The sequence below is a fragment of the Pyrgilauda ruficollis genome, unplaced genomic scaffold, assembly GCF_017590135.1.
Source record: "Pyrgilauda ruficollis isolate IOZ18807 unplaced genomic scaffold, ASM1759013v1 scaffold45, whole genome shotgun sequence".
In the NCBI taxonomy this organism is placed as follows: Eukaryota; Metazoa; Chordata; class Aves; order Passeriformes; family Passeridae; genus Pyrgilauda; species Pyrgilauda ruficollis.
The window spans coordinates 5,603,156-5,626,486 of NW_024526044.1; the positions used below are offsets into that span (position 1 = coordinate 5,603,156).

General features: G+C 52.6%; 2 protein-coding genes and 1 long non-coding RNA gene across 3 annotated transcripts; 2 read left to right on the forward strand and 1 right to left on the reverse strand.

Annotated features, from left to right (window-relative positions):
* Positions 1-482: 482 nt before the first annotated feature.
* On the reverse strand, positions 483-2,300 carry CEBPB (CCAAT enhancer binding protein beta). Its single transcript, XM_041478480.1, has one exon. It carries the CDS (start codon positions 2,024-2,026, stop codon positions 1,052-1,054), a length of 975 nt encoding a protein of 324 aa, XP_041334414.1. The 5' UTR covers positions 2,027-2,300; the 3' UTR covers positions 483-1,051.
* A 486-nt stretch (positions 2,301-2,786) lies between these two features.
* LOC121359502 lies at positions 2,787-5,850 on the forward strand. The gene is made up of 3 exons (XR_005956051.1): positions 2,787-3,328; positions 5,436-5,517; positions 5,619-5,850. It is a non-coding gene; the product is annotated as an uncharacterized LOC121359502 (long non-coding RNA).
* Positions 5,851-7,796: 1,946 nt separating this feature from the next.
* LOC121359463 (plasmanylethanolamine desaturase-like) lies at positions 7,797-23,331 on the forward strand. Its single transcript, XM_041478409.1, has 7 exons — positions 7,797-8,169; positions 8,572-8,715; positions 12,085-12,204; positions 18,873-18,964; positions 20,402-20,546; positions 21,193-21,405; positions 22,210-23,331. Exons 1-7 carry the CDS (start codon positions 7,797-7,799, stop codon positions 22,329-22,331), a joined length of 1,209 nt encoding a protein of 402 aa, XP_041334343.1. The 3' UTR covers positions 22,332-23,331.

The following is a 23,331-nucleotide window of genomic DNA, read 5'->3' on the forward strand; positions in this document are numbered from 1 at the left end:
ATGAACTCTGTAAAGAAAACAAAAAAAACCAAACACAAACAAAACCTCACTTCAGGCTTCCTCCCTTACTTTTTCTTCCTCCCTCCCACTTCAGACTCGGCGTTATTTGCCAAAGATTGGTCATGGTTTGGATAGCACATCTTGCTCTACACGTTCAAAACAGCATGAAGTGCAGAAAAAAACCCAACACAAACACCTCCTCCCCAAACAACACCCAAGCAGCATCTAAAGCAGGTGATTAAAGGAAATAAAATGAGGCAACAAGAACCGGCTAAGGCTTCCAGCTCTGCTCTTTGCTGAGTTTCTCTTGGGGGTTTGGTTTTGATTATTGGTTTGGGGTTTTTTTCCCTTTCTCTCAGAGAAAGCTTTAAAGACCAACAAAAATCTCTATCCCTGATCACAGCATTGAGCCAGAATCAGCTGGAATTTCAACCCTGTGTTTAATCTAACTTTAAGCATGCCTTCAAAATAAAACAAGCTACTTTTTTTTTAACCTAGTCATAAAGTTTATTAAAATTGTTCATTAATGCTTCAAATGTAGCAAGAATGCATAGATCCCAAAATATACATATGTATTTTCTTATAGAAATAGATTATTCTTTATAATAAAAAAACTGTAGGAACATCTTTAACAGATTACTCAATCCATGACTGACAGTTACACGAGATTGCATCATGTACACAGCATTCCCAGCCATGCTTAAAGGATTGCATCACTTTGCCCTTGCTCTCCTCTCGCTCTTTTAAATAACCCAGCGCCCAGCAGAGCCCGCCCGGGCCGGGGCCGGGGTCCCTCCGCGCCCCCTCCGCGCCCGCCCCGCTGCAGCCCCCGGCCCCGCTCAGACCCCGCGCGGCGGCGGAGCCTTCCGCCAACATGTCGGTAAAGACAAAAAAAAATAAAAATAAAAAAAAAAATCCAACAACAACAAGAACACAAATGAAAACCAAACCCGCCCGCGCGGCGCGGGCTCTCGCCCCCCTCGGCCCGGCCCCAGGAGCGCGGAGCGGGGCCGGGAGCCGGGGCTCCGCTCGCCCCGTGCCCGGCCGGGGGTCAGCAGCGCGGCGAGGAGGCGAGCAGGGGGTCGGGCAGCTGTTTGAACAAGTTCCTGAGCGTGCTCAGCTCCCGGGAGAGCTGCTCCACCTTCTTCTGCAGCCGCTCGTTCTCGGCCGTCAGTTCCAAGACTTTATGCTGCGTCTCCAGGTTGCGCATTTTGGCTTTGTCGCGGCTCTTGCGCACCGCGATGTTGTTCCTCTCCCGGCGGAGCTTGTACTCGTCGCTGTGCTTGTCCACGCACTTCTTGGGCTTGTTCTTGCCCGCCGGGGCGGCGGAGTAGCCCCCGCCGGCGGCGGCGGACTTGGAGGACTCGGAGGGGTTGGGGGTGCCGGGGGGGCTGGAGGAGGAGGAGGTGGACAGGTTCCCGCTGCTGCCGCTCGGCACCGACTGGTAACCCAGGTAGGAGCGCACGGTGCTGCCGTAGGGCGAGGACATGCCCCCCGGTCCCGGCCCCGCGCCCCCTTCTTCCTTACGGGGCCCTTTGCAAGAGTCCAGGGTCTCGAAGACCGGCTCCACTTTGGTTTCCACGATCTGGGGCGGGAAGCAGCCCGGCAGCCCCCCCGGCTTGTGGCTCTGGCTGGCGCAGGGGTGGCTGTGCCGGGCGAGGCTGATGTAGGCGTAGTCGGGCTTCTTGCTGCCGCCGCTGCCTTTATAGTCCTCGGCGAAGAGATCGGAAAGGAAATCTTGGCCGGCGCTGCTGCTGCACGGAGGCTCAAAGTTGCCCCCTGCTGCTGCCGCGGGAGGCGGCGGCTGCGACGCCAAAGGCTCCAGGTACGGGCTGAAGTCGATGGCTCGCTCGTGGTCCCCGACGGTGAGCTCGGTCATGGAGCGGCCCCCGGCCGCCCGCGGGTGCAGCTTGTTGAGAGCAGCCAGACAGTCCGCCTCGTAATAGAAATTAGCCACTTCCATGGATTTAAAGGCGGGCGGCTGGATGGGGAGGCATGCTGCGTCCCAGGCCACCAGGCGTTGCATGAAAGCAAAGGGGGATGCGGGGAGGAGGAAACGACGCAGGGGGCCCCCCCCGGCAGAGGGTCAAGCTGCCGCCGTCGGGGTGGGGGGCTCCAGACCCTGCCGCGGTCTCCGGCCTGGGCACGGCCCCGCGGCGCTGCCCAGCCGGGCTGGATCAGTCCCTGCGGCGCGCCGGGGCTTCACCGCTCCGGCAGCTGCGGCGGGGGCTGGCGCGTCTCCTCCGGACCATCTGGTTCTGGGTCCCGTGTCCTAAAGTCTCTGACTTAGGAAAGTTCCTTTCCCCAGTTATTTATAGGGGCGGTGGATCCCATAGCAACAGGCGCGTCACCGCCTGGCCGCCTGCCACTCCGCACGCTCGGCGCTGCCGGTCCCGGCCCCGGAGGAGGCTCCGCGGCGGCTGCGCCGGTGCGGTGCGGTGCCCGCCGGGCCGCCCACAACAAACCCGGGCAGGGACCGAGGGAGGGGCCGGCTGCGGGCCCGCAGGTGCGGGAGGTCGGGGCTGGCCGCTGCCGGGATGGCAGCGGGCAGCGCTCAGCCCCGGGGCCGCGGGGACACGCGTGTGCCGGGCACTGCTGCCCCTGCTGCCCCTGCTGTCCCTGCTGCCCCTGCTGCCCCTGCTGCTGTCCTTGCTGCCCCTGCTGCCCCTGCTGCTGCTGCCCCTGCTGCCCCTGCTGCTGTTGTCTCTGCTGCTGCTGTCCCTGCTGTCCCTGCTGTCCCTGCTGCTGTCCCTGCTGTCCCTGCTGTCCCTGCTGTCCCTGCTGCCCCTGCTGCCCCTGCTGCTGCCGCTGCCCCGCGCCCGCCCGGGCTCCGCTCGGGCACCGCAGAGCGAGGCAGTGCCCGGGGCTGGGCACAGATCGCTCTGGGTGTCGTTTCACCCTGGGGGAAATCGAGGCAGGAGAGAGTTTTCCGAGTTCTTTTGGCAAAGCAGGGGGAAAGCTGCAAACCAAAAACGGATCCCGTTACTCCGCGTCCCGGGCTTGCTTTGGTGAATCCCCCTGGCAAGCAGCAGTGTGCACAGGGAGTGCCCGGAGCCCCTTTCCAGCGGCGGGAGGGCTCCAGGGCACTGCCCCCGCTTCCCCCTGGCCAGCAGCCCCAGCCCGGCCACGGCAGCGCTTCCAGCACCCATGGGGGCATTCACGTTTGTCTTGGCATATTTGCTTTGCACGATACGGTGCAACTGTCAGGGCACACACGGGAACCGGGAATGGGGAACCGGCGCTGGAGCCAAAGGAGACGGAATGGGGTCAGAGCAGAGGGAGATTCGTGCCTCAGAACGTGGAATACAAAAGTTTTGAGATTTGCGGGGTAAGTTTGGGAAGGAAGACTGAATCCCAATGTCCGTTTTAATTAAAGACACCCACCTTGGGAATCAAACTTATATTTTCACTCTCTTACTCCCACATTTACCTGTCTACAAGCTGATGATTCATGCCCAGAATAAAGGACATTAATTTAAAACAAAACATATAATTAAAGGAAGTAGGAGTGTCCTCCCTCAGTAAAGAAGACCTAGCACTGCAGGGAAAATGACACTGCCTCTTAGAATAATGTGAAGCAATCCTGCGGTGTGGGAAATATTGTAACGTTAAGCCAGAGGAACAGGTATTGCATTATATGATTCAAACAGTCAACTGTTCTTAATGTTCAAACCTCAGAACTCTGAAAAGAGGAAGAATTCAAGAATCAGTCAGTGGATCATCAGACTTTTTCTTTTATTTTAATTTTATTTTTCTTTTCACGTTTTAATAGGATTTATTTGTTTGTTTCCATAACAAAAGCTCCCTAACAGGTTTTCAGGCTTCAAATATTTCTAGTTCCATCTTTATCTACCAAGTTAATCTTTGGTGAATGCACTAGAGATTAAATTGGAGCTGGGGCTGGCCAGAGAGCTGGGTCTGGAGATTGTAGTTGGAGCCCATACCTTCATAAATACAAACATCTGTATTGGGTGCAAATACTGGCAAGTTGCAGTGAGCCAGGGCTTGTTCTTCTGGCTGTTTACTCCCTCATCCTGTGCCTTTATCCTGCATTCTGATCTGGCAGTTACATCCAGTGGCTGCCCTAACTGGCCCTTCCAACCGAACTCTTAAAAATCAGCTTGGTGTTTCCTACCCCGAGCCGTCCCAGGGCCCCAGAGGCAGGACCCTCCTGCCTGGTGACCTGCTACAGGCACAGCTCTGCCTTGGCATTGCCCCAACAGGTCTCCAGCTAGCCACGGTCCTTGGCTAAAGTCAAATGTTAAAGCTGCTTGGTAAAATTCCTGAACAGATTTTCAAGATGTTTTTTGGAGATCTGAGTTTGCCCTCTTCAAATTTCTGCCCTCTTCTCTGCTGCTCTGCAGCAGAAGGTTGTATTCCTGCCTGGGGTTAATCTTCCCTAAGAAAATAAAGTCTGTGCAACTGTCATGTGAAGCAGATTCTATCAGGGCTGGCCCACACCTGCTCTCCCGGCCAGCGCTGAGTAATCCCGCAGTCACCCCGATCACGTCAGCTGGGGTGGTAATTCAGGTTGGGTGCCCAGCTTGTCCCCTCCTTCCCTGCTCCCCCTCACCTCCCTGCTCTACCTGGATCTCTTTCAACTTCCTCCAGCTCACCTCAAATCCCAGCATCCACTCTCATGGAGCCAACGTCCGCTCTCAGCTTCTCATGGGAACCTTGTTGGCGGGACTAACCACTTATCCAAAACCCCAGCGTTCAGCAAGCAGGTTTTGAGCTAACTCTGGTCTCTTTTAAATTATTTCTGCACTTGTCACAACAAATGCGTGGCCAGGAGTGGGGGTTTTGAAATGGGAACAGGTGCAGAACGAGGCTCACACCACAGGACTGAGCCGAGGTCTGGGCACACAGGGCTCTGTCCCTGCGAGTGCCTGCCTTGGCCTTGCCAGATGTGCAGAGGCTGCTAATTGTCCTGGAAAAGCTCCTCAGAGGTGCTTTAGGCAGGGAGATGCAGACATTCCTGGTAAAGGGACCCAGGCACTGGCAGCAGCCCTTCAGCTTGTCTCCCAACAGAGCAATTTCCATTAGAAAAGCAGCACTTCTGTGAAAAGCACCTTCCTTCCAGTGATTTCATAATTTCTTATTTTCAGAACTATTCAGCTGAGGGAGGAGACAGCAAAAGTCCCAAATTACTTAGTAAGAATACAACATTTTTAAGAAGAAAATCTGATGCAATAGTATCCAGGTTCCTCTACATTCGTGTGTGAAACAATCCAGACATGGGGAGGGGAACAGGAGGAGACCAGTGTGGTGAAAAGGTGGAGGGAAAAATCTCATCCTCTCTGCTCATCTCTGTCATGAATTAAACTCTGCTCTCTCTTTGTACTGTAGAAGCCTCAGCTTTGCAGCTCTGGGCTCAGACCTACAGTAAAGCATTGCAGAGGAATTTTCTTCCTGGAAATTTTCTTCTTTTCCAGGATTTCTTGCAAGCATTCCAGTTCACTCGCTCCAGGTCTACAGCAGCTGCCTCTGGAATGACACCAGCTTTGGGGAGATGCTGTGAGTTTCGTGGGGATGGCTCAAACACTGAAGTGTTTATCAGAACCGAGGGTCATACCCCAGAAAGAGCCTGGCTGACATTTCTGATGTTTCTCGCTCAGCTTTGTCCCGTTTGTGATTTCCCTGGCAGCAGCTCTGAGCAGGTCAGTGAGATCAGAGCTGCATGGCACCAGAGCTGCTCGCCCACCCTGCAGAGCTGCAGCTGGAGCAGCAGAGGGGCAGAGCAGGGGCAGGAAGGCAATGCCAGCTGCTGACAGCCACAGCAGGGCCTGAGATGCTGTGGGTGGTGTTGGAGGTGAGCTGGAGGGGAACAGGAGGGACCCAGAGCAGTGTCCCTGCAAGCACGCACAACAGGGCTCTGGGGGGGTACCTTGCCTAAAGGACTGACCTAAGTAGAGCAATGTTGCAATAAAGGCTGTAAAATAGAGAAGTAACATTGAAATTTATTTCTGAGCATGTTGAGCCCTTTTTTCCCCTTCTCCCTAGCCCCAGGTCTCTCTTTATTCAGCTGCACACCATATGCCAACAGCAACTCACCAGCTGCACCTGGCAGAGCACAGGTTTGAAACCATCGCTCTCCACTTGCTGTTCTCTGCTGTAAAACAACAGCCCTTACTAAATGTCAGACAGGGACGATGTCTCAGCTCAGGAGAGAGCTTGGCTCTCCTTCTGTCTGCCCCAGCTCAGACCCAGCTCGAGACTTTGCTTCATTCTGACACAAAAAGGGATTGCCACACGCCCTGGCCGCGCTGCCCCGCAGCTGGAGGCTGTGCTGGCAGTCCCAGGGCAGGCTGTGTCTCCTGGCCTCCTTCTCTGCTTTTGTTCCAGAGCAGAGTCCTCTCCCTGCTCCCTCACCCCGCTCCCGTGTGACACGGTGATGGGCTGGGGCATGGTTTTTGTTGGTCTTCTGCTGATTTTCTGCTCCCCTCTGACCCAGCAGGCCTGGCCTTCGCAGCGCTGCGTTGCTCAATCCCCCTTTATCTCCACGGTGCTCTTTGCCCCAGCGGGCGCAGAGACGACACCTGGAGACTGACACCGTGGGACAACATCAGCCAAATTCCCTCCCTGAGCAGACGGAAAATTTTCCAGAGGTCAGAGCACCCACTCTGTGGCTCTGAGAAACAAAGAAAGGAGGAAGAGTCAGAGCGCACAAAGGCCCACGGAAGGGAACAGTGACAAAGCATAAGCCACAATCCCCATCCTGCATGGCAGAGAAAGTCCCTGCTGGAGCTGGCTGGCTGGAAGGATGTGGGCTGTCAGTCTGAGCAGGGACAGTGAGAGGTGACTGTGTTTTATCAATAGCCCATTTTCTAGTGCTCCCATAAAAATAGCAGAGAAGTTACTGTCCACTAACTTTACAAAAGTTCTCTGACATTTCCTGGGTAATTGCAGCCTCCTGCTTTGATGAATTTGTTACAGATTATGCATTTATGACCTCTAGTGTATCCAAGCTTTCAAAAGATCCATCAAGGGAAGATGAATTTCATCCTTCCAGGGTACCCTGTGAAGTGTCAGAAGTTCCTAGTAACAGGACTTGGTAACTCACTTAGGAAATGTCTAAAAGAGGAGAACTCTTCCGAGGTCCTGAGGCTGTGGGACAGACAGCTTGAACGCCATGGGGTGTATGGCAAGGGGCAACGTAAAACTAGGGAAGTCTGACAGGGGGTGACAGGAGAAGGGGCTCAAGTGAAGAAATAGAAGATTTTTCCTTTATTACAAGCATTAAAAGTCTGCGCTCTGGACTGTACAAATACTTGTTTTCCATCTGCTCTCGTCCTGTGTCGAGCACCACAGGGAAAGCGGGGCTGCCAGGGAATCGGTTCGGGCTTGTTGTTGGTGAGTGCTGGCACTCGGAACAGCCCCGGGGCCGGTCTGTGTCACCTGGCAGCTGGCGGTGTGGACGGGCTGCCGGGCGGGGGGAACCGCGGTGCTCTGTCCTCCGCACGCGGCCCCTGCCATCTCCGCACCTTTGCAGTTACGGCTTTTGGACGGGAGCCGTGGGAGTGGCTGCTCCAGCTCTGCCACCCACTGACACTTTCCCATGCCGGAGAGAGTCCAGCGAGGAACCGCAGCCAGGTCCTGCTGCCCCGCGCCCCGGGGCTCGGGCGGAGCGGGCGGAGCGCCCGCGGGGGCTGCGCTCGGCCGGGGGTGCGGCAGGAGCCGGCACGGGGCCAGGCGGCACCGGGGGCACCAACGGCACCGGTACCGGTTCCCGCCTCCCCGGTGTGGGGCCAGGGAAGGAGATCAGTGTGGAACGCGCTAAGCGCCGCTCTTCGGGGATGGCTTCGGGCAAACGGGCTCCGCAGCCGCGGGAGCTTTCCCCGTGTCCCGTCCGGGTCCGTCCGGTCCCGGCGGGGCTGAGGCGCAGCAGGGCCGCGTCCAGGGCGCGGGGACCGGGAGAGGCTGCCCCGGCAAGGAGAGCCCCGAGCCCCGATCCGAGCCCCGATCCGAGCCCCGATCCGAGCCGATCCCGATCCCGATCCCGATCCCGATCCCGATCCGGATCCAGCCCTGCGCCCGACAGCGGGCTTGGAGCGCCACCTAGCGGGCTGTGCCGTTCCGTGCCGTGCCGTGCCGTGCGTTACCGGGGCCGCACCGGGAGGGGCGGGGCCGTGCCGTGCCGGCGGCCGGGCCGTGCCGTCGTGCGGGCAGGTGCGGCTCTGGTGCCGCCGATCCTGAGCCATTTTCCAAGGACTTTTGCTAGCCCGTGCACGGCCAAACCTCGGTAGCAACGTGCCGGTGCTTGTTCCTCCCGCCAGCCCTCCGGCCTCGACAAACCAAGATCACCCACACACCTTGGAGGTGACTCGGGGCCCGCTCCCGGGAGCGTGCCGCAACCACAGCCGCCCGCATCCTCCTGCAGCTCACACACTGTGCAGAGCCGCGGGGCTGTCCCGGCACCCCGGCTGACAGCGGCGGCGCGGCAGCGGGCTGTGACCACCCACGCTGTCCAGCACCGAGAGCAGGGCAGGCCAGGGGCGCGGGCTGCGCCACCAGGGGCACCCACGGTGGCCGCATTGTCGCCGCTGTGGCGGGTCGCGGGCACGCCGGCAGGGAGCGCGCGAGGCACCGAGCGGAGGGGGCGCTGCGAACGGGAACCGCCGCGGGACGAGGCCGCGGAGGAGCCCGAGGGCGGCGGGCGGCGCTGGGGCGCTCAGCACGCCGGGGCCCGCGAGCTGGCCGAGCTCTACTCTCCAGGTGAGGCGGCGCGGGCGGGCGGGGCCCTCGGGCCGGGTGCTCGCGTGGCTCCCCAGGAGCCGTTCCCCTCGAGCCGCGTTCTCCCCGGCCCGGTTCTCCCGTGGCCGGCTCCCCTCGGGCCCGGTTCTCCCCCGCGCGGCTCCGGGCGGCCCGGAAGAGCGGGAGGGGGCGGCCCGGGGCTGGCGGCGCTCGGCCCGGCGGGCAGCGCGGGGCTCCGGGCGGGGCTGCGGCACGGGCCGGGCTGCGGCCGCAGCCTTCGCGGCCACAAACCGCCCGGGAGGGACGTTCTGCGCTCTAAAGCCGGCAGCACACAGCGACCCTTCCCCTCGGGGCGCAGGAGGCAGGTGGGGTCGCCACACGGGGCGGCAGCAGCGGCTCTGCCCGCCCGGTGGGTGCTCCTGCCCGCCCGGTGGGTGCTCCTGCCCGCCCGGTGAGTGCCCCTGCCCGCCCGGTGAGGGCCCTGCCCGCCCGGTGGGTGCCCCTGCCCTCCCGGTGAGGGGCCCTGCCCTCCCGGTGAGGGGCCCTGCCCGCCCGGTGACCGGCTCTGCCCGCCCGGTGAGGGGCCCTGCCCGCCCGGTGAGGGCCCCTGCCCGCCCGGTGGGTGGCCTGCCCGCCCGGTGAGGGCCCTGCCCGCCCGGTGAGTGCCCCTGCCCGCCCGGTGGGTGCCCCTGCCCGCCCGGTGACCGGCTCTGCCCGCCCGGTGAGGGCCCTGCGCTCGCAGGCCTGGCACCACACAACGGGCACGGGGATGCTCCAATTCCTGTTCCGCTCTTCCTGGAGCCTGGGCCTCTCAAACAAGCTTTAGTGTGTCATTTGGGTGCTCAGTAAATGGTTTGACTGTTTGGCTGTGCTGTGGAAATAATTGCAAACTCCTTGTGAAGAAGCCATCATTTGTTTTTAGCTCACAGTGTGAGCAGTGCTGGATGTTCCGGCCATTCCCAGTGAATCCATTCTCTAGTGAAGAATTAGGGAAGGGAAGATGTGTTTTCAGTATCTTGTGGTTTCCAGCAGATCAGCTGAGCCCAGCTTGCACATCTGAGGCAATTCCTGCACAAGTAGGTGTTCTTACTCACACAGAGCCATGTGATGATAAGAAATCCAAGGCCTTTGCTCGTTTGTGTGACTGGGGCAAGTCTGCCTGTTTCGGTTTCTTTTGCTCCCCTCGAGCTTGCCTTGAGCAGGTCCTTTGTGGCACCCTTCAGCCACTGGCACTGATTCCTGTGCTTTACCCAAAAGCAGTCACAGGCTTAACCACTGCTCTGGCTCATAAGGAAAAGATTTTCCTCCCCAAAGAGCTTGCTGCCCTTCTCGCTGGCTGTAGCACACGTACAGTGATACATCAAGGGGCTGAGGGTGTATTAGATATGCAAGTTTCTTCTGGAATTGCATAAATAATTTACATAAGCTATGCCAGAATATGTATTACGGTGGAAGCGTATCATGTTCAAATTGTGAGTTCATAACAATGGGGCTTGCATTGAATTGTGCACGGTGAACATGACAGGAATATTTCCCTGATTTCTTCAAGCAGGTACTTTGTGGCTTTGGCAATTCATTCCTTCACAGACTGTGGGGTTTGAGTGCCCTTTAAACACACGTTATCAGTGCTGGCTCAGTTCCTTGATTTGCCTTCCCAGTGCGGAGCTGGGGCTGTGATTTTGGACCTGGCTATCTCCACAGCCACGCTGGCTCCCTGTGTCAGGCTGCAGAGGTGTTTGCACACACTGAGCTCAGGGGACTTGCCAGCCTCCTTTCCAGCACTCAGCTAATTGTTCCATGAGGATCTACCCACTTAGTTCCTCTAATCAGCGTGTGGTTTTCTTATGAAGGGAGTGAGTGTTAATTAACTCTTACTTTCATTACTCCAGGGATCTCTTTATGGAATCACCCACGTTGTGACCTGATGCTGCTGTCAAATATGGCTGTTCTTGTGTCTTAATTTAATTTTACTATTCTCTCATCTGCTGCTGCAGAGAATGTTAATTTATATACCCATGGCCCTTCTAGAACGTCTAAAACTGACCTGTCAAAGTCTTTGTTCACACTTGCAAATATTGCCTTGTAGGCACGCTGGGGATAAGACTGATCCTGCGTTTGTGTTCCTACTTTCCCTGCTCGTTGCGTGGTACAGTGAGAAGGAGGACTTGATTTAGCATTTAGGAGGAGAAATTTGATCAGGCATTAGGTCAGCAGAGAGGAGGAGTAGGACAGAAGCTGAACACATGCCAGGGCTGAGTGTGCCTCTGCTCCTGGGAGCACGAGCACCTCTCTGGAGCCCTCGCTGAGCCTTCCTTGTGCTCTGTTCTGCCGGAGGGACTGGGGAAGGGGCTGTGGGGGAACTGCTCCAGGGAGCCCTGGGCAAGAGGAGGCTGTGCTGCCTGACCCCTGGCACAGGCAGGCACTGGCCTGGCAGCTCCTGAGGGCATTAAGAGCTGCCTGCAGCCCAGGCCCTTCTGGTGACAGCTCAGATCTTCTTGGCCTTGGGTATTAAAGCTCTGTTTCTGTGCCCTAATCCTGCAGGTTTCACCCTGAGTGTTCCCTGTGCTCTGCCTCAGTGCCTCGTGGGGATCCAGCAGTGACGAGCAGGGAGCAGCCTTCTGTGCTAACCTCATACTCCAAGTGTCACCGTACCCTGATGTGCCTGTTCCCTTTTTATAGGCAGTAAATTATTTTTTTATAGCGGTACAAAGTGGTACAGCAAGGTGCAGGAGAGAATTTGTGCCAGTTCTTTCTCTTTTCTCGTTTTGTCCCTTGTCATCTCAGAGTGGCTGAGAGTTGCCAGCCTTTGCCTGGGAGCAGGAAGGCACAGACAAGACAGCAGTTCAGGGAGAAGCTTCAGGGGAATACTTGTGACGTTAGACAAGCCATTCCAGGGCCACCAAAATACAGAACAGTGCTTTTTCCTGTTAGTACAACAGCTTTATTTAAAATCTCAGAGCTTGTAAATATTACAGATCACAAGGTGATTTAAATATGTTTGAGGCCAGAAATTTGTTCCCAGATTCAGCCCTTCCAGCAACACTGAATATTGGATGAAATGCAAATTGAGAAAAGATGTGACGTGGAGGAACTTTATGCCAGCAATCTCAGGGAGAGGGAAACTAGGACAGTGTGAGATGATGTCTGATTTGGCCCTGTTAATTGGACCAGGGCAGAGGGAAGAGGGAAGTAGTGGCTTGGGGAAGAGGAATGTCATTTATGAAAATGTGTGCACCTCCCATAGATAAAGAAGTTTCTGTTTCAGTTCCCTGTCAGACAAATGGAGCAAGTCATCCAGGCAGCAGAATGGTCTGTCTCTGTTATTTCGGGCTTCAAAATGTCCTCTCAGATAAAAGTAAAACTTGCTTTTTCCCTTGTTCTTTCCAACAGGAAAGAGACTACAAGAATGGATCTCTGTCATCTTATGCTTCTCTCTGATCTGCTTCAATTTTTACAATCTCCTCTTCTACCTGCGGCTGGAGCACACGCCCTCGGTTCTCGTTGGGATTTGTAAGTAGGAGCTGTTCCCTGCCCTGCTCTGGGGAAGACTCTTGTGATGTGGGATCCTTTAGGCTTGACTTGCTGTAGGAAAGGGACAGGGACATTTGTGTGTGAGCCTCTGAAACTCAGGCCATCTGCAAAATGTGTCACTGCTTTGTCTTCACCTTTCAGTGGCTTCTCAGTCTCTCAGAGTTTTGATGTAGCTGAGTACGTTTGGTGTTCTCGTGTAAGGACCATTGAGAAGGAAAAGAGTTGCCAAAATGGTCAGAGTTGGGAACAAAATACATTGCTCAACGAAAATATTCACAAGAACTTTCCGGAAAGCAAAAGCTCAAGGGAAATGTTATAAAAGGTGCTTGAGGCATCAAACTGGCTTCATTTCTGAGGGCTGCAGACTGAACACAGGAATTCTGGAGAACTGTGCTTTCATGTCAGGATGTGATGTTTGGCCTTTATTATCCTGAATGGTGACTTTTTCCAGGAGTATAAGAAAAGTTGATTCCACCTCTTCTGTGGAGGAGACGAAGAGCCAGTGAAGGATTCTGATAGAATGTCCAGCTCCTGTGCTTTAGGAAAATACAACTTTCCTGTAAACTGTGTGGGGTGTGTGTTTTAGAAGAGAATGGTGCTTGTTCATCATCAGTGCTGTGCATTGCTAATGAGTTCAAACAAAACAAACCCCCACCCAAAACACCGCAGCAGGTTCAAGCAGTGGTACCTGACAGAACCCCTGCCTAAGCTGGACGTGGGGGTTCCTGTTGGAGGTTGTTGGGGCTGGGGGGAGCAGTGTCCCCCACTGTGAGTCACAGCAGCTCTGGTGGCCTAATTCAGTCTTGCCTGCTGTCAGCTGCTGAGGTGGAGGTGTTGGGAGGAAGGGAGAGAGCATGGCATGGGAGCTGCTCCTTGGGCACGAGGGCAGATCCAGACAGCCAGCAATGATGGGTAACCTCCCGTGCGATCTGTTTGCAGCTGGCTTTCATCTCAAAGTTAATATTGATAAAAGCTGGAGTTCTCTGATATCCTGGTTACCAGTTTAACTGATAAAGCAGCCAATTCACTGATAGTATTATTTAAGTAGCAGTGAATGATTAAAGTAGCAGAATCTGGATTCTGTGTAAATAAAGTGGTGTGGAAATAATTGATAGTGTGTACAAAAATGAGTGCCATAAAATAGTAAGTGCTTCAGGCTGTCTTGTTTTGCTGCCTTCAATACATTATTTCTCCAGGTGAAGTGTGAATGATGTCTGTAATTGACAGTGATTATTAGGTTTTATTGCATATTGTGCAAGTCATATCTATAAAAGTCCTGATTCCTAAATATGTGAGAAGCTCCACGGGCACAGTTGGGAATTCTGAGTCACCTACAGGGTGAGGTGTGTTCCACTGACAGCTTCCCTCAGGCTTGGTTTGGAATATTGACCTTGAGCTGAAGTCATAAAACAGACATTCTGCTAATAAAGATGGAGCTCTGGATCCAGTTCCTGCCAGGTCTTTGGCAATCTGTTCCAGTGGGCTGGATCTGTTCTGCTGCACAGACCTGTTCAGTGCACGGGGACCCTCTGTGTGCTCTTATGTAAATACATATTTTCCTTTAGGAAAATTCTGCATCATTCCCCTGAGCCTAAACCCTGGCTCTGTAATTAAAGCCGTGTCATAGCTTCTTTCTTTGTGCCTTTAGAGGCACACGGAGTTGTACCACCAGCAGTGCCGTAAATGCCTTAACCTGGAGATTCTCAGGACAGAAGAGATGTGCCCTGCTGTGCTGGCAGCCAGGCAGCCCTCCCTCCCTCCCTCCCTCCCTGAGTGCTGTGCCAGGGTGGCACGCAGGTTTCCTGGCCCTGCTGAGTCACTCAGGGCCTGCAGGGGAGGCAGCACTGAGGGGACACTTTGCTTCAGAGCAGCTCAGGCTCTGTCATGTCCTGCTGACTAAAGATGAGCTTGCTGGACAGGAAGAGCCACGGGGCTCTCGTGTCTTTCAGGCTGGTTTAGCAGAAATGAGACAATTTCCTTCCCTCATCACCGTAAGAAAAAAAATAAAATAAAAGTGGGCAGAGGATGGATTTCTGCTGTGGTTTGTGCTAACTCCAGTCATGCCCCGTTCTGGATATCCTCAGCTGCTGGGCAGCCATGAGCTGTTCCTCTCTCTGCAGGCTGAGAGTTGTGCAGGTCTGTTTGCTGTTTTATTTGCACGCACACAAGCACCCAGTTAAGGCAGGCAGCCCTGGCTGGGGATGGGGCTGGGGGGGAGCTTGAACACCCCCGTGTTTCCCACTGCAGCAGGACAACATCCCAGCAGTGCCACAGAGCCAGAGCAGCCTCTGCCACCGGAATTGAAGGTTGGTAGTGCCAGGGACAAGGCTGGCAAAGGGATTGTTGTGTGGTAAGCAGAAAAGCCTCACCAAGACATGGAATAGCAGGCTTGAAACCCTCATACCTTCAGGTGAGCTTGTGGTGTCCAGCATATTCACTATACAGGAGCTGAGTATATAGTTCATGTATTAATAACATCTAGATAAAAAGTTTGGCAAGTTACAGCATGAATCTTGGTTTTCATTTTCCTCTCCTTCCTCCTACTTTTGTGTAGGGTTTCAAACCCCTTTTTTCCAAGTTGGTTGACTTGTTTCAGGCATGTGACTGTTATCTGCAGCCACATTTGTTCATGACAGGGACTGTTCATTGCAGTCTTACAAAAAAAGAAGTGTTAACTGTGTGTTGTAACCTGTTTATATTCCTAGGAACTGCCCCACATAGGGCAGATATCTTTAGGAACATCTTGTGACACGATACAAGTTACAATTAATTACTGCTCTCTTGAAAGACAGGCAACTGATTTTTTTAACCCATTTGAGGTACATGTTTCAGTGTTGCAGAGGTTGTGGGTTAGCCAGAGAGAGCACACAGGAAGAATTCACTTAGTGCAGTTTCAAAACAGAAACTGGATCTCATCAAGGCCCAGAAGCTCTTTGTTCCAAGCTCCAGCAGCTCTGCAGGGCTGCCCTTGGTCAGCTGCATTGCAGAGCCAGACACGAGTGTGTAACACACAAAAGCTGTGGCACACGTTGGTGGAAAAACACTCCAGAGACATCAGTGCTGGCTGAAGAGAGTGCTGGGCACGTGGCTCAGGTGTCCACATCCTGCTGCCTCACAGCTCCAAGGGTAGTGTTTCATCTTGGATTTATTATGTGCATTAAAATGAGTTTCCACCTGAAATTTTGTTTTAAAAGGTTCTTGAAATTACACCAGAAATCTCAGCTAGCAAAGGAGAATGATTCTTTACTTCAGTGCTGGTGCAAGTAAGTTGGTTCTTTGTCACCTGCTGTCTCACCCACCTGAAGTAACCATCAGGTACTTGGTAGCTGTGGGTAACTTTGTGCTTCCATCCTCAGCTGCATCATCCCTTAAAGAGGGAAACTCCACAAGCTGTGATTAAAGAGATGGAGCTTTGGTTCCGTTCCCCCTGCAGACACCTTTGTGTTGCAGCAGCAGGGTTTGTGTGCTGTCTGCTGTGGATCCCTTGGGCAGAACCGGGGTGGTTCCCGTGGAGCACCTGGTGGGGCACCAGGAGGAGGAGGAGGAGGGTGTTGCTCTTGGAAGCGAAGTGACCTGGCACAGTTATTGCTGGTTTGGCTCAGCAGGTGATGCTGCACCATGATCTGTTCCTCACTGGGACTGGGGACACTCCTTGGCTGCTCAGCTCCTGCCCTGGCACTGCTGGGGGCACGGCCCCATCTGTGTCCCGTGCCAGGGGACAAAGGCAGCTCTGTCTGCCTCCCAGCTGTCAGGGGCTCTCTTAAAGTTACAGCAGAGTTTGGCTGGAGGATTAAGTTTATCAGGTGGTGATTCTGAGCCGAGCTTTTGCAGATGAGTGTTTGCTTTAAGCTCTGCTGCTGTTCAGCCCTGGAGGAGACAGGACCCCGATTCCTTGGGGACCTCCTTTCTCTGCAGGGGCTGATGGGGGTGTGCTGTGCTCCAGAGGCATTGCTGAGGCAGGGCATTGCTCCAAGGCATTCCCAGAGCAGGGACAGCCCCAAGGAGAGCTGTGTGCTCTGTGGTGGCTGCCAGGGGAGCACTGCTGTGACAGAGGCCGGGCTGTTGGTGTCCCTGGAGGTTCTGCAGACAGGCCTTGTTGGCAGCCCTGGTTGCACTGTGGTACAGCTGCTGTAGGGATGCATTTGCTGTCCCAGCCCTGCTTGTGGGCACTCTCAGGTCCAGTTCTGACTGGAAGTTCCTTAGCTTTGTTAGCCAAATTTATGAACTCTTCTTTTTTCTCTTTCAAGTTGCTGCAGTTTATACTTACTGAAATGTCCAGGGATTATAATCTTAGCCTTGTAATTTGCCATAATATCAAACCCCTGCCTTCTGTGTACTGAAAGTCACTAAATGGGGACTCCAGGTGACTAAGGCATCTTATTTTCATAAGCATGTAAGTGACAAACAACTGGTACCTTGGCATATTGATATTTAGACAACAAAATATTTGTGTGTGAAGTTAGCCACGCCGAGCCTTTAATGCTGCTCAACCAGTTCCTACAGTCACACATTAAACACTGCTGTGCTTCTCAGTGATGTTACACAATAGCATCAAGTTATTAAATAACATCGTATCCTGGTTTCTTCCTCTCCAGAGACTCTAACTGAACTTTTACAATAAGTATGAAACTTTGTATACTTTGATGTAAGACTTCCAGGTTACAATTTGATCATTCTATCTACGCAAAGCCAAGAGTGTACTTCACTGTGAAGTACAGCTTTTCATGGTAAATGTGCACAGCAGTTTTGTCTCTCAGAGCTCTTGTGGGGCCTCCTCCTTCCACAGGCCCCAGGAGCAGCCTGGCCATGGGAAGTGGTTTGAGAGTCACCCACAAGAGCAGAGCTTGCAGGTTGTCTCTGTTTGACTGAAGCAGTGAAGAGGTGGAGAGGGGCCTTTCCTGGGTCACAAAGCCTGCACATTCCCTCATTTCTGAGCTGGACAGAGCTGCCCTGTGTCCGTGGTGTGTTTGGGGCAGTGGCTTGTCCAGCTGCATGTCCTGCTCTGGGGAGAGGCACCTGGTGTAGTGCCTGGGAGGTGCCCACACAGAGCACAAGCATGGGGAAACGGGACAGAGCAGCATTTCCAGCAAGTGTGTGTGGCAGTCCAGTGTTTGCTTGGGTACTGGTTGGAGTCCGTTTGTGCACCCTTGGGTGCCCTGCATGCTGGGCTGCCTTCCTTCCTCCTTATTCTGCAGTCTACTTGCAAACCAAAAAATCCCAGTGTTGTGAGCTAGTCCTGCAGTTCCTGTCCTTCTGCCCTCCTCCTGTGTGCTCTGAGCATCACCTCCTCCTCGGGGCTAACCCCTGCAGGGCCAATCCTCTCCCCTCTCTCAGTGGGCTGGAGGAAAGCTGATGTGTGTGGGTCAGGACTTCCCTGATGCTGCACTGAGCTGGCTTCTGGTGAGCGTTGAATCCACCATTTGCAGTTCTACACCTGAGCTGGGGTTATCTTGCTTTTTCTGAGTGTGTGGATAGCATTTTACCCATGCTCATGGCTGTCAGTCTGCTCTCACCCTCCCAGCCGTGGTGACAGAGCATCGAGATCTTCTGCCACCTCTGAGCAGCAGCTGAGCTCCTGTGCCTTGGTCTTGGCATGTTCAGTGAAGGCAGTGCTGGGTGCGTGAGGATGCTGAGCCCAGCTCATCAGTGGGATGTGCCCTCTGAGGCACAGGACACACACCAAGTGCCACCGTGCTGCTTCTGTGGAACCTCAGCACAGCTCTTGCTCTTTTACTGCGACTGCCCCTCCGCGAGCGCAGAGGAGCGAGCACGCCCTGCTGCAGTACAGCTGGAACAGGATTGCTGCTAGTTAGGTTTTTTCCCAATTGCTCTGGTATAATGCACTGCTCCAGGCACCCTCCATTCTTCCCTTTACCAGCACGAGGAACATCTCTTGAACTGTCGGTATTTTGCCTCAATTTGTGTTGCTGTTCCTGCGGTTATTTCACTCGGATGATGCAGCAGCTGGAGGCGAGGCAGGCTGATGGGGGCATTACCTCAGCGACAATGGCATTTGAGTTGTTGCAAAGAGAAGTGTTGTTTGGATATCTTCCCCTGAACCCGGGCTGCTTGCCCTTTCAGCTGCCAGGAGCAGAGCTGAACGCTGTAGTGTCCCAGCCGCTCCTGCTGTAGCCTGCGTGTGTGGTCTGAAACAAGAACAAATGCACAGAATCTGCTGCTGAGAAAATAAGCTGTCTGCAGTGTAATAAGGGGGAGATAAAGAATGAAGTGTCTCCCGCTGCATTTAAGAGTTTGGGCCAACTGGATAACAGATTCAACAGCAGGGGCTGATTTATAATAGGGGAGGAGCTTTTTTATTTCTTCTCCCTTTCTGAAAATGAAAGGTGAGGGGAAGGACTGCAGAGGTAAGGGGTCAGCTAAGCAAAAGGTACCCACTAGGGGAGGTATTTCTGTTCTGTAGGAGATGGGCTAAACACAAATACAGATTTAATGAAGATTGCTACTGTCCAAATGGTGTCTTGCTAACCTCTTTTTCCTAATTGCCTGACCGTATGTTTATTCAGACTGGGTAGATGTCATGTGGTTGTAAATATCTAAGTCAGAGGCAGATAAACAAGTAAACTCCTGAAAGCTGTGACTGAGTCAGTAAAAATGCTGTGTTTGACTCTTTCTCTCTCTCATTCAAGTTGCAGGAGTTATTACAGCTGACTTCCTCTCGGGACTGTTCCACTGGGGAGCAGATACCTGGGGATCTGTGGAGCTGCCCATCGTTGGAAAGGTGGGAGATTGTTATTCTTAAGCTGAGAAAGCTCTGGAGTGCCCTCCTGCAGCACTGCCAGTGCTGCCAGCTGAGCTGGGCTCTGTGCCCACGCAGCCCAGGGCAGCCTGGGCTCTGCTGGGCAGGGCTGTGTGGCAGCTGGCCGGGGGGACACGTGCGAGGTGGCACTGCTCCGCTTTGTCACCTGCCTCGAGGCTGGCAGCGCTGCAGCCCCAGGGTTTGCAGAGCCTTCAGGCTCTGTGGGAGCAGCCTGTGGCAGCACAAGTGTTGGACCCTGGCTGGGCGTGTTCAGGAGGTCAGGAGCACAGATTTGGAGAGTTGTCCCTGCAGCTGAACTCCCAAAAATTTGTGAAACACGAGGCTGCTCCGGGAAGAATCTTCTCAGTTCCCTCTTCTATGGGCCCCTGTTGTAACACAGTAATATTAGAATGGTGGTGACTGAAGATTTAATTTGATATGTCTCATACACCTGCAGCTACAAATGCCAGTTGCTTAGTGGAAGGTGCACTGGCTTCTGAAGTAGGCAACAATCTGTTTTCTTAATTAAATTTCTTAATAGCTACCATTAATTACTCCTCACAATGCAATATTAGAAGGATCATTATTTATATTTTAAAAAGTGGGCTATTCCTTGTTATTATCCAGAGTTACATGAACTACAACAGCAGAATTAAACTGTTAAATTTGGCTTTTTTGTTCACCTTCAATAGACTTAGTAATCTTGAACCCCTGTATCTCTGGACCACAGTTTAAATAACTTTAAAAAACCCTTCTGCTAGAGACTCTGCACTAAATAACCATGAGCTGAGGCTGCTCAGGACACCTTTGCACAGGCTGGACGTGCTGGAAGTGTTAAAGGCAAATCAATAACTGTGTCCCACACAGTAAAACAATTGCTCTGTGTTCAGATGTGATTTCTGCTCCTAGAGGTGACTTCTGTATAGTCTGTTTGTCTTCCACTGCTTTGTCCAGTCACTTAATTTGCATTTAGTGTGTTTGTGCTGGCATCTGTAGCCCATAAATATGGTAGACTGAATCCTAATTTTTAGTGGGTTTTTTCCCTTGGTTGATTCTGCTTAGCAAGTGAATTTCACAGGCTTATTTTGCCTGTGAAATTAGGTGCTGATGCTTTGTTTTTAAGATTACACACTAAAGGTCCTAAGTGAAAATTTAGAAGAAGAAAACTGAAAAGCAAGGAAAACCTGGATTTGTGTGTGGGAGCTGAATTGCTTTGCAAATGTAAATCAAATGATCTCAAGTGTCATCATGACAAAAGTTTGAATCCCATTTACATGCTTGCTACTATGGAACTCTCTTCAACTCAATCATCAGATTTAAATGTATGAGAGAGTTTGTTTGGGTTATTTTTTTGTAATATTTTTCTTTTCCAAGACCATTATTGAGTGTATTATTGTGTTTATCCAATTGTTTTCCCAGGCTTTCATCAGACCCTTTAGGGAACACCATATTGACCCCACAGCAATCACCAGACATGATTTCATAGAGACCAATGGAGACAACTGCTTCATGACACTGGTCCCCTTGGCAAACATGGCATACAAATTTGTTTCCTTTTCCCCAGGTAAGCTGGTACTTCTGACTGCTGTGGATTTAGTGTTCTTGTTGCTATTGAATGAACATTTGTCCATGTGAAGTTTGGAGGAATCTATGGATGTGATAGGACAAGAAATAGCTGCTGGAAGCATGGTGCTCCTGGCAGGAGGGAGGGAGACTCTCTTTCCTTTGGGGTGTGGTGGCAAAAGGTGGCACAGCGAGGTTCTCTAGCTCTGCAGAGAATCTGGGGCTGGGGCGTTGTGCAAGGAAGATTAGAACTTATGCTAAAAACTTTTCCTATAAGAGGGACCAAGCTGTGAACATGTGGGGGAACTCATTGTTCCAAAGTGTGTAACACAAAACAATGCTTCATCTCTGTGCACAAGTACTTTATGTGCAAACCAGTCAGGAACTAAAGGATCAAATTAATTTTATGGATGGTAAACTAAATTTGACTTGCTGCTTATGCAGATTCTGGCACTTCCCAGCCTGTCTTGTGACATTTGGGAATTGCTCATGGCTCACTGGCTCTCGTGACACTTCTGCCAGAGCAGCTTTGGCGAGGCCTTTGTCAGCTCCTGCAGCAGCAGGCAGCTCTGGCTGGGCAGGACGCTGTCCTGGCAGGAGTGTGCCTTTCCAGAGCTGCTGTCCCAGCTGCCCGTGGTGTTTTGCAGAGGCGCTGTGTGAGAGCTGTCCCTGGGAGTGTTACGTCTTTGCCCTCATCATCTTCATCACCATGACGAACCAGATCCACAAGTGGTCCCACACGTACTTTGGCCTTCCACGCTGGGTCGTGTTCCTGCAGGACTGGCACATCATCCTGCCCCGCAAGCACCACAGGATCCACCACGTGTCCCCACACGAGACCTACTTCTGCATCACCACGGGTACTGCCCTGCTGCAGGGCCCCTCCCGGGACAGCTGTGGGACCCCTGGAGTCCCCCCTGGAGTCCCCCCTGGAGTCACCCCTGCAGTCCCCCCTGCTCTCACAGGCTCTTGGAGAGCTGCAGTTGGGTTTTTGCATAGCGTGGGGGAAGGTTTGTGATCGGCTGCAGGAGCTCGGAGCCTGAGGGAGCAGTCAGTGGTGCTGAGATCTGATTGCCTGGGGTCTTGGGGAGCTCAGGCCACTAATGGGGTTTGTTCACTAAAGCTGCTGTTCCTTCAAAAGAGCATAATGACTGCAGCTGCTCTGGAATGCTCATTTCTGAAAGCCAGGCTTCTGGATTGTCAGCATCCACTCATTCTGGCTCAGAGGAGTGGACAGGTTTGCAGAAAGCTTTAGCTTCCTTTTATACCTGTACAGGTGGGAATGCTCAGTCACCAGCGTTGCACAGCCATAAATAAGTTATCAAGTTAATCAGACAGCTGGAAATAAACCACTCTGGTTCTTCATTGTCATTGGCTTCGACAAACAGTTCATGTGGGTTTTGAAACCTCTGCCAAGAAAAAAATCTAATTCTCATTAGCAGAATGTCGTGTAGAAACACGGTACAATTAAGAAGCCTGACTTGACAGATGGTAGCAAAAATCTTGCCACCCAAAGAGCTATTTTTAAGTCCTACTGTGTCCTGAGAGTTTAAGCCTGACCATTATTAGCAGTATTGGGCTGGTTGCTTTTTTTCTCATTAAAAAAACGCTGAACTTTGGATGCTATGACAAACTAACCCTCTTTTTCCTTTGCAATCCCTTAGGTTGGCTGAATTATCCATTAGAGAAGATAAGATTTTGGAGATGTTTGGAGAATATCATCCAAGGACTTACTGGGGAGAAGCCAAGAGCAGATGACATGAAATGGGCTCAGAAAATCAAGTAACTTCTGCCAGCCTTCTGCAATCCTTAACTTGTTGCCAATGTTGTTTTTAAAAGAAAAAAAAAAAATAAAAAAATAAAGCCATCAGCCAAATTCAAGACCTGCAAAGAAATAACAGACTCTAAAGCACAAACTAAAAAGTGCTAACACAGACTGCAATGAAAAGAACTAATTCTTAAAACAATACTTGAAATGAAGATGATTACTCTCACTGAGCACCTTTTTGTGTAGCCATGTCTGCTTACACCTTAGAACTTGCTTGGTCGCTGTATCCGTGAGGTACCGGGCACGCCGGGGGGACGTGGGGCGGAGGAAACGTGTGTTGTATCAACATTCCTGAGCCCTTCCCTAACTGCTCGTTGCCTAAGACCCGCAGGGAGAGCGGTGGCAGCTCTGTCACTTGGTGTTGGAGTGCAAGGGGGGAGCGATGGAAGCCTGTAAAATCATGACTGCTCGATGCACTCGGTGATGATCGACGTTCTGCTCTGTCTTCACTATCATGTTCAACCTGATTGATGTCATGTGGAACAGACTTGGAGACTCCCCCTCCTCCAGGGGCCACCAATCCTCAAGTGTCTTCAGTTTCCCTTAAAATTGTTCTACTCTCCACATGGAATTGAGCAGTTTCTGCATAAGCCTTCAACTTCAGGAGCCTCTGAGGAGAGGGAGGGCACCCTACAACACGTGTGTCTGTTCGTGTGGAGTGCTCACTGCTGAGTCTTCTATTAAGTGTTTCCTACCCTGACAATAAATGTTTGAAATAGTTCTAGCATTGGGCACACTGCAAATAGCTGTATTCAAGAGCTCAAGGTATCAAACTCGTAATGTTAGAAGGGAAATGTCAATGACTGGTGTTTTGTTCTTTTTATTTTTTTTTAAGGTGCTTGCTTGTTTCTGTAAATAATATAAAGCCTTAATCTCTTCTGGTGTAATGGAATAATATTTTAATGTGATGTTTGAATGTATATAATATATTTATAACAAAGCAGTTGGATAATACTAA

Excerpts from the sequence above, each read along its gene's own strand:
- CEBPB (XM_041478480.1), bottom strand. The coding sequence starts at position 2,026 with ATGCAACGCCTGGTGGCCTGGGACGCAGCATGCCTCCCCATCCAGCCG.
- LOC121359463 (XM_041478409.1), top strand. The coding sequence starts at position 7,797 with ATGGCTTCGGGCAAACGGGCTCCGCAGCCGCGGGAGCTTTCCCCGTGT. Across the intron at positions 8,170-8,571 it reads CCGTGCCGTCGTGCGGGCAG|GGAGCGCGCGAGGCACCGAG; the intron begins GTGCGGCTCTGG and ends GCACGCCGGCAG. Across the intron at positions 21,406-22,209 it reads CTACTTCTGCATCACCACGG|GTTGGCTGAATTATCCATTA; the intron begins GTACTGCCCTGC and ends GCAATCCCTTAG.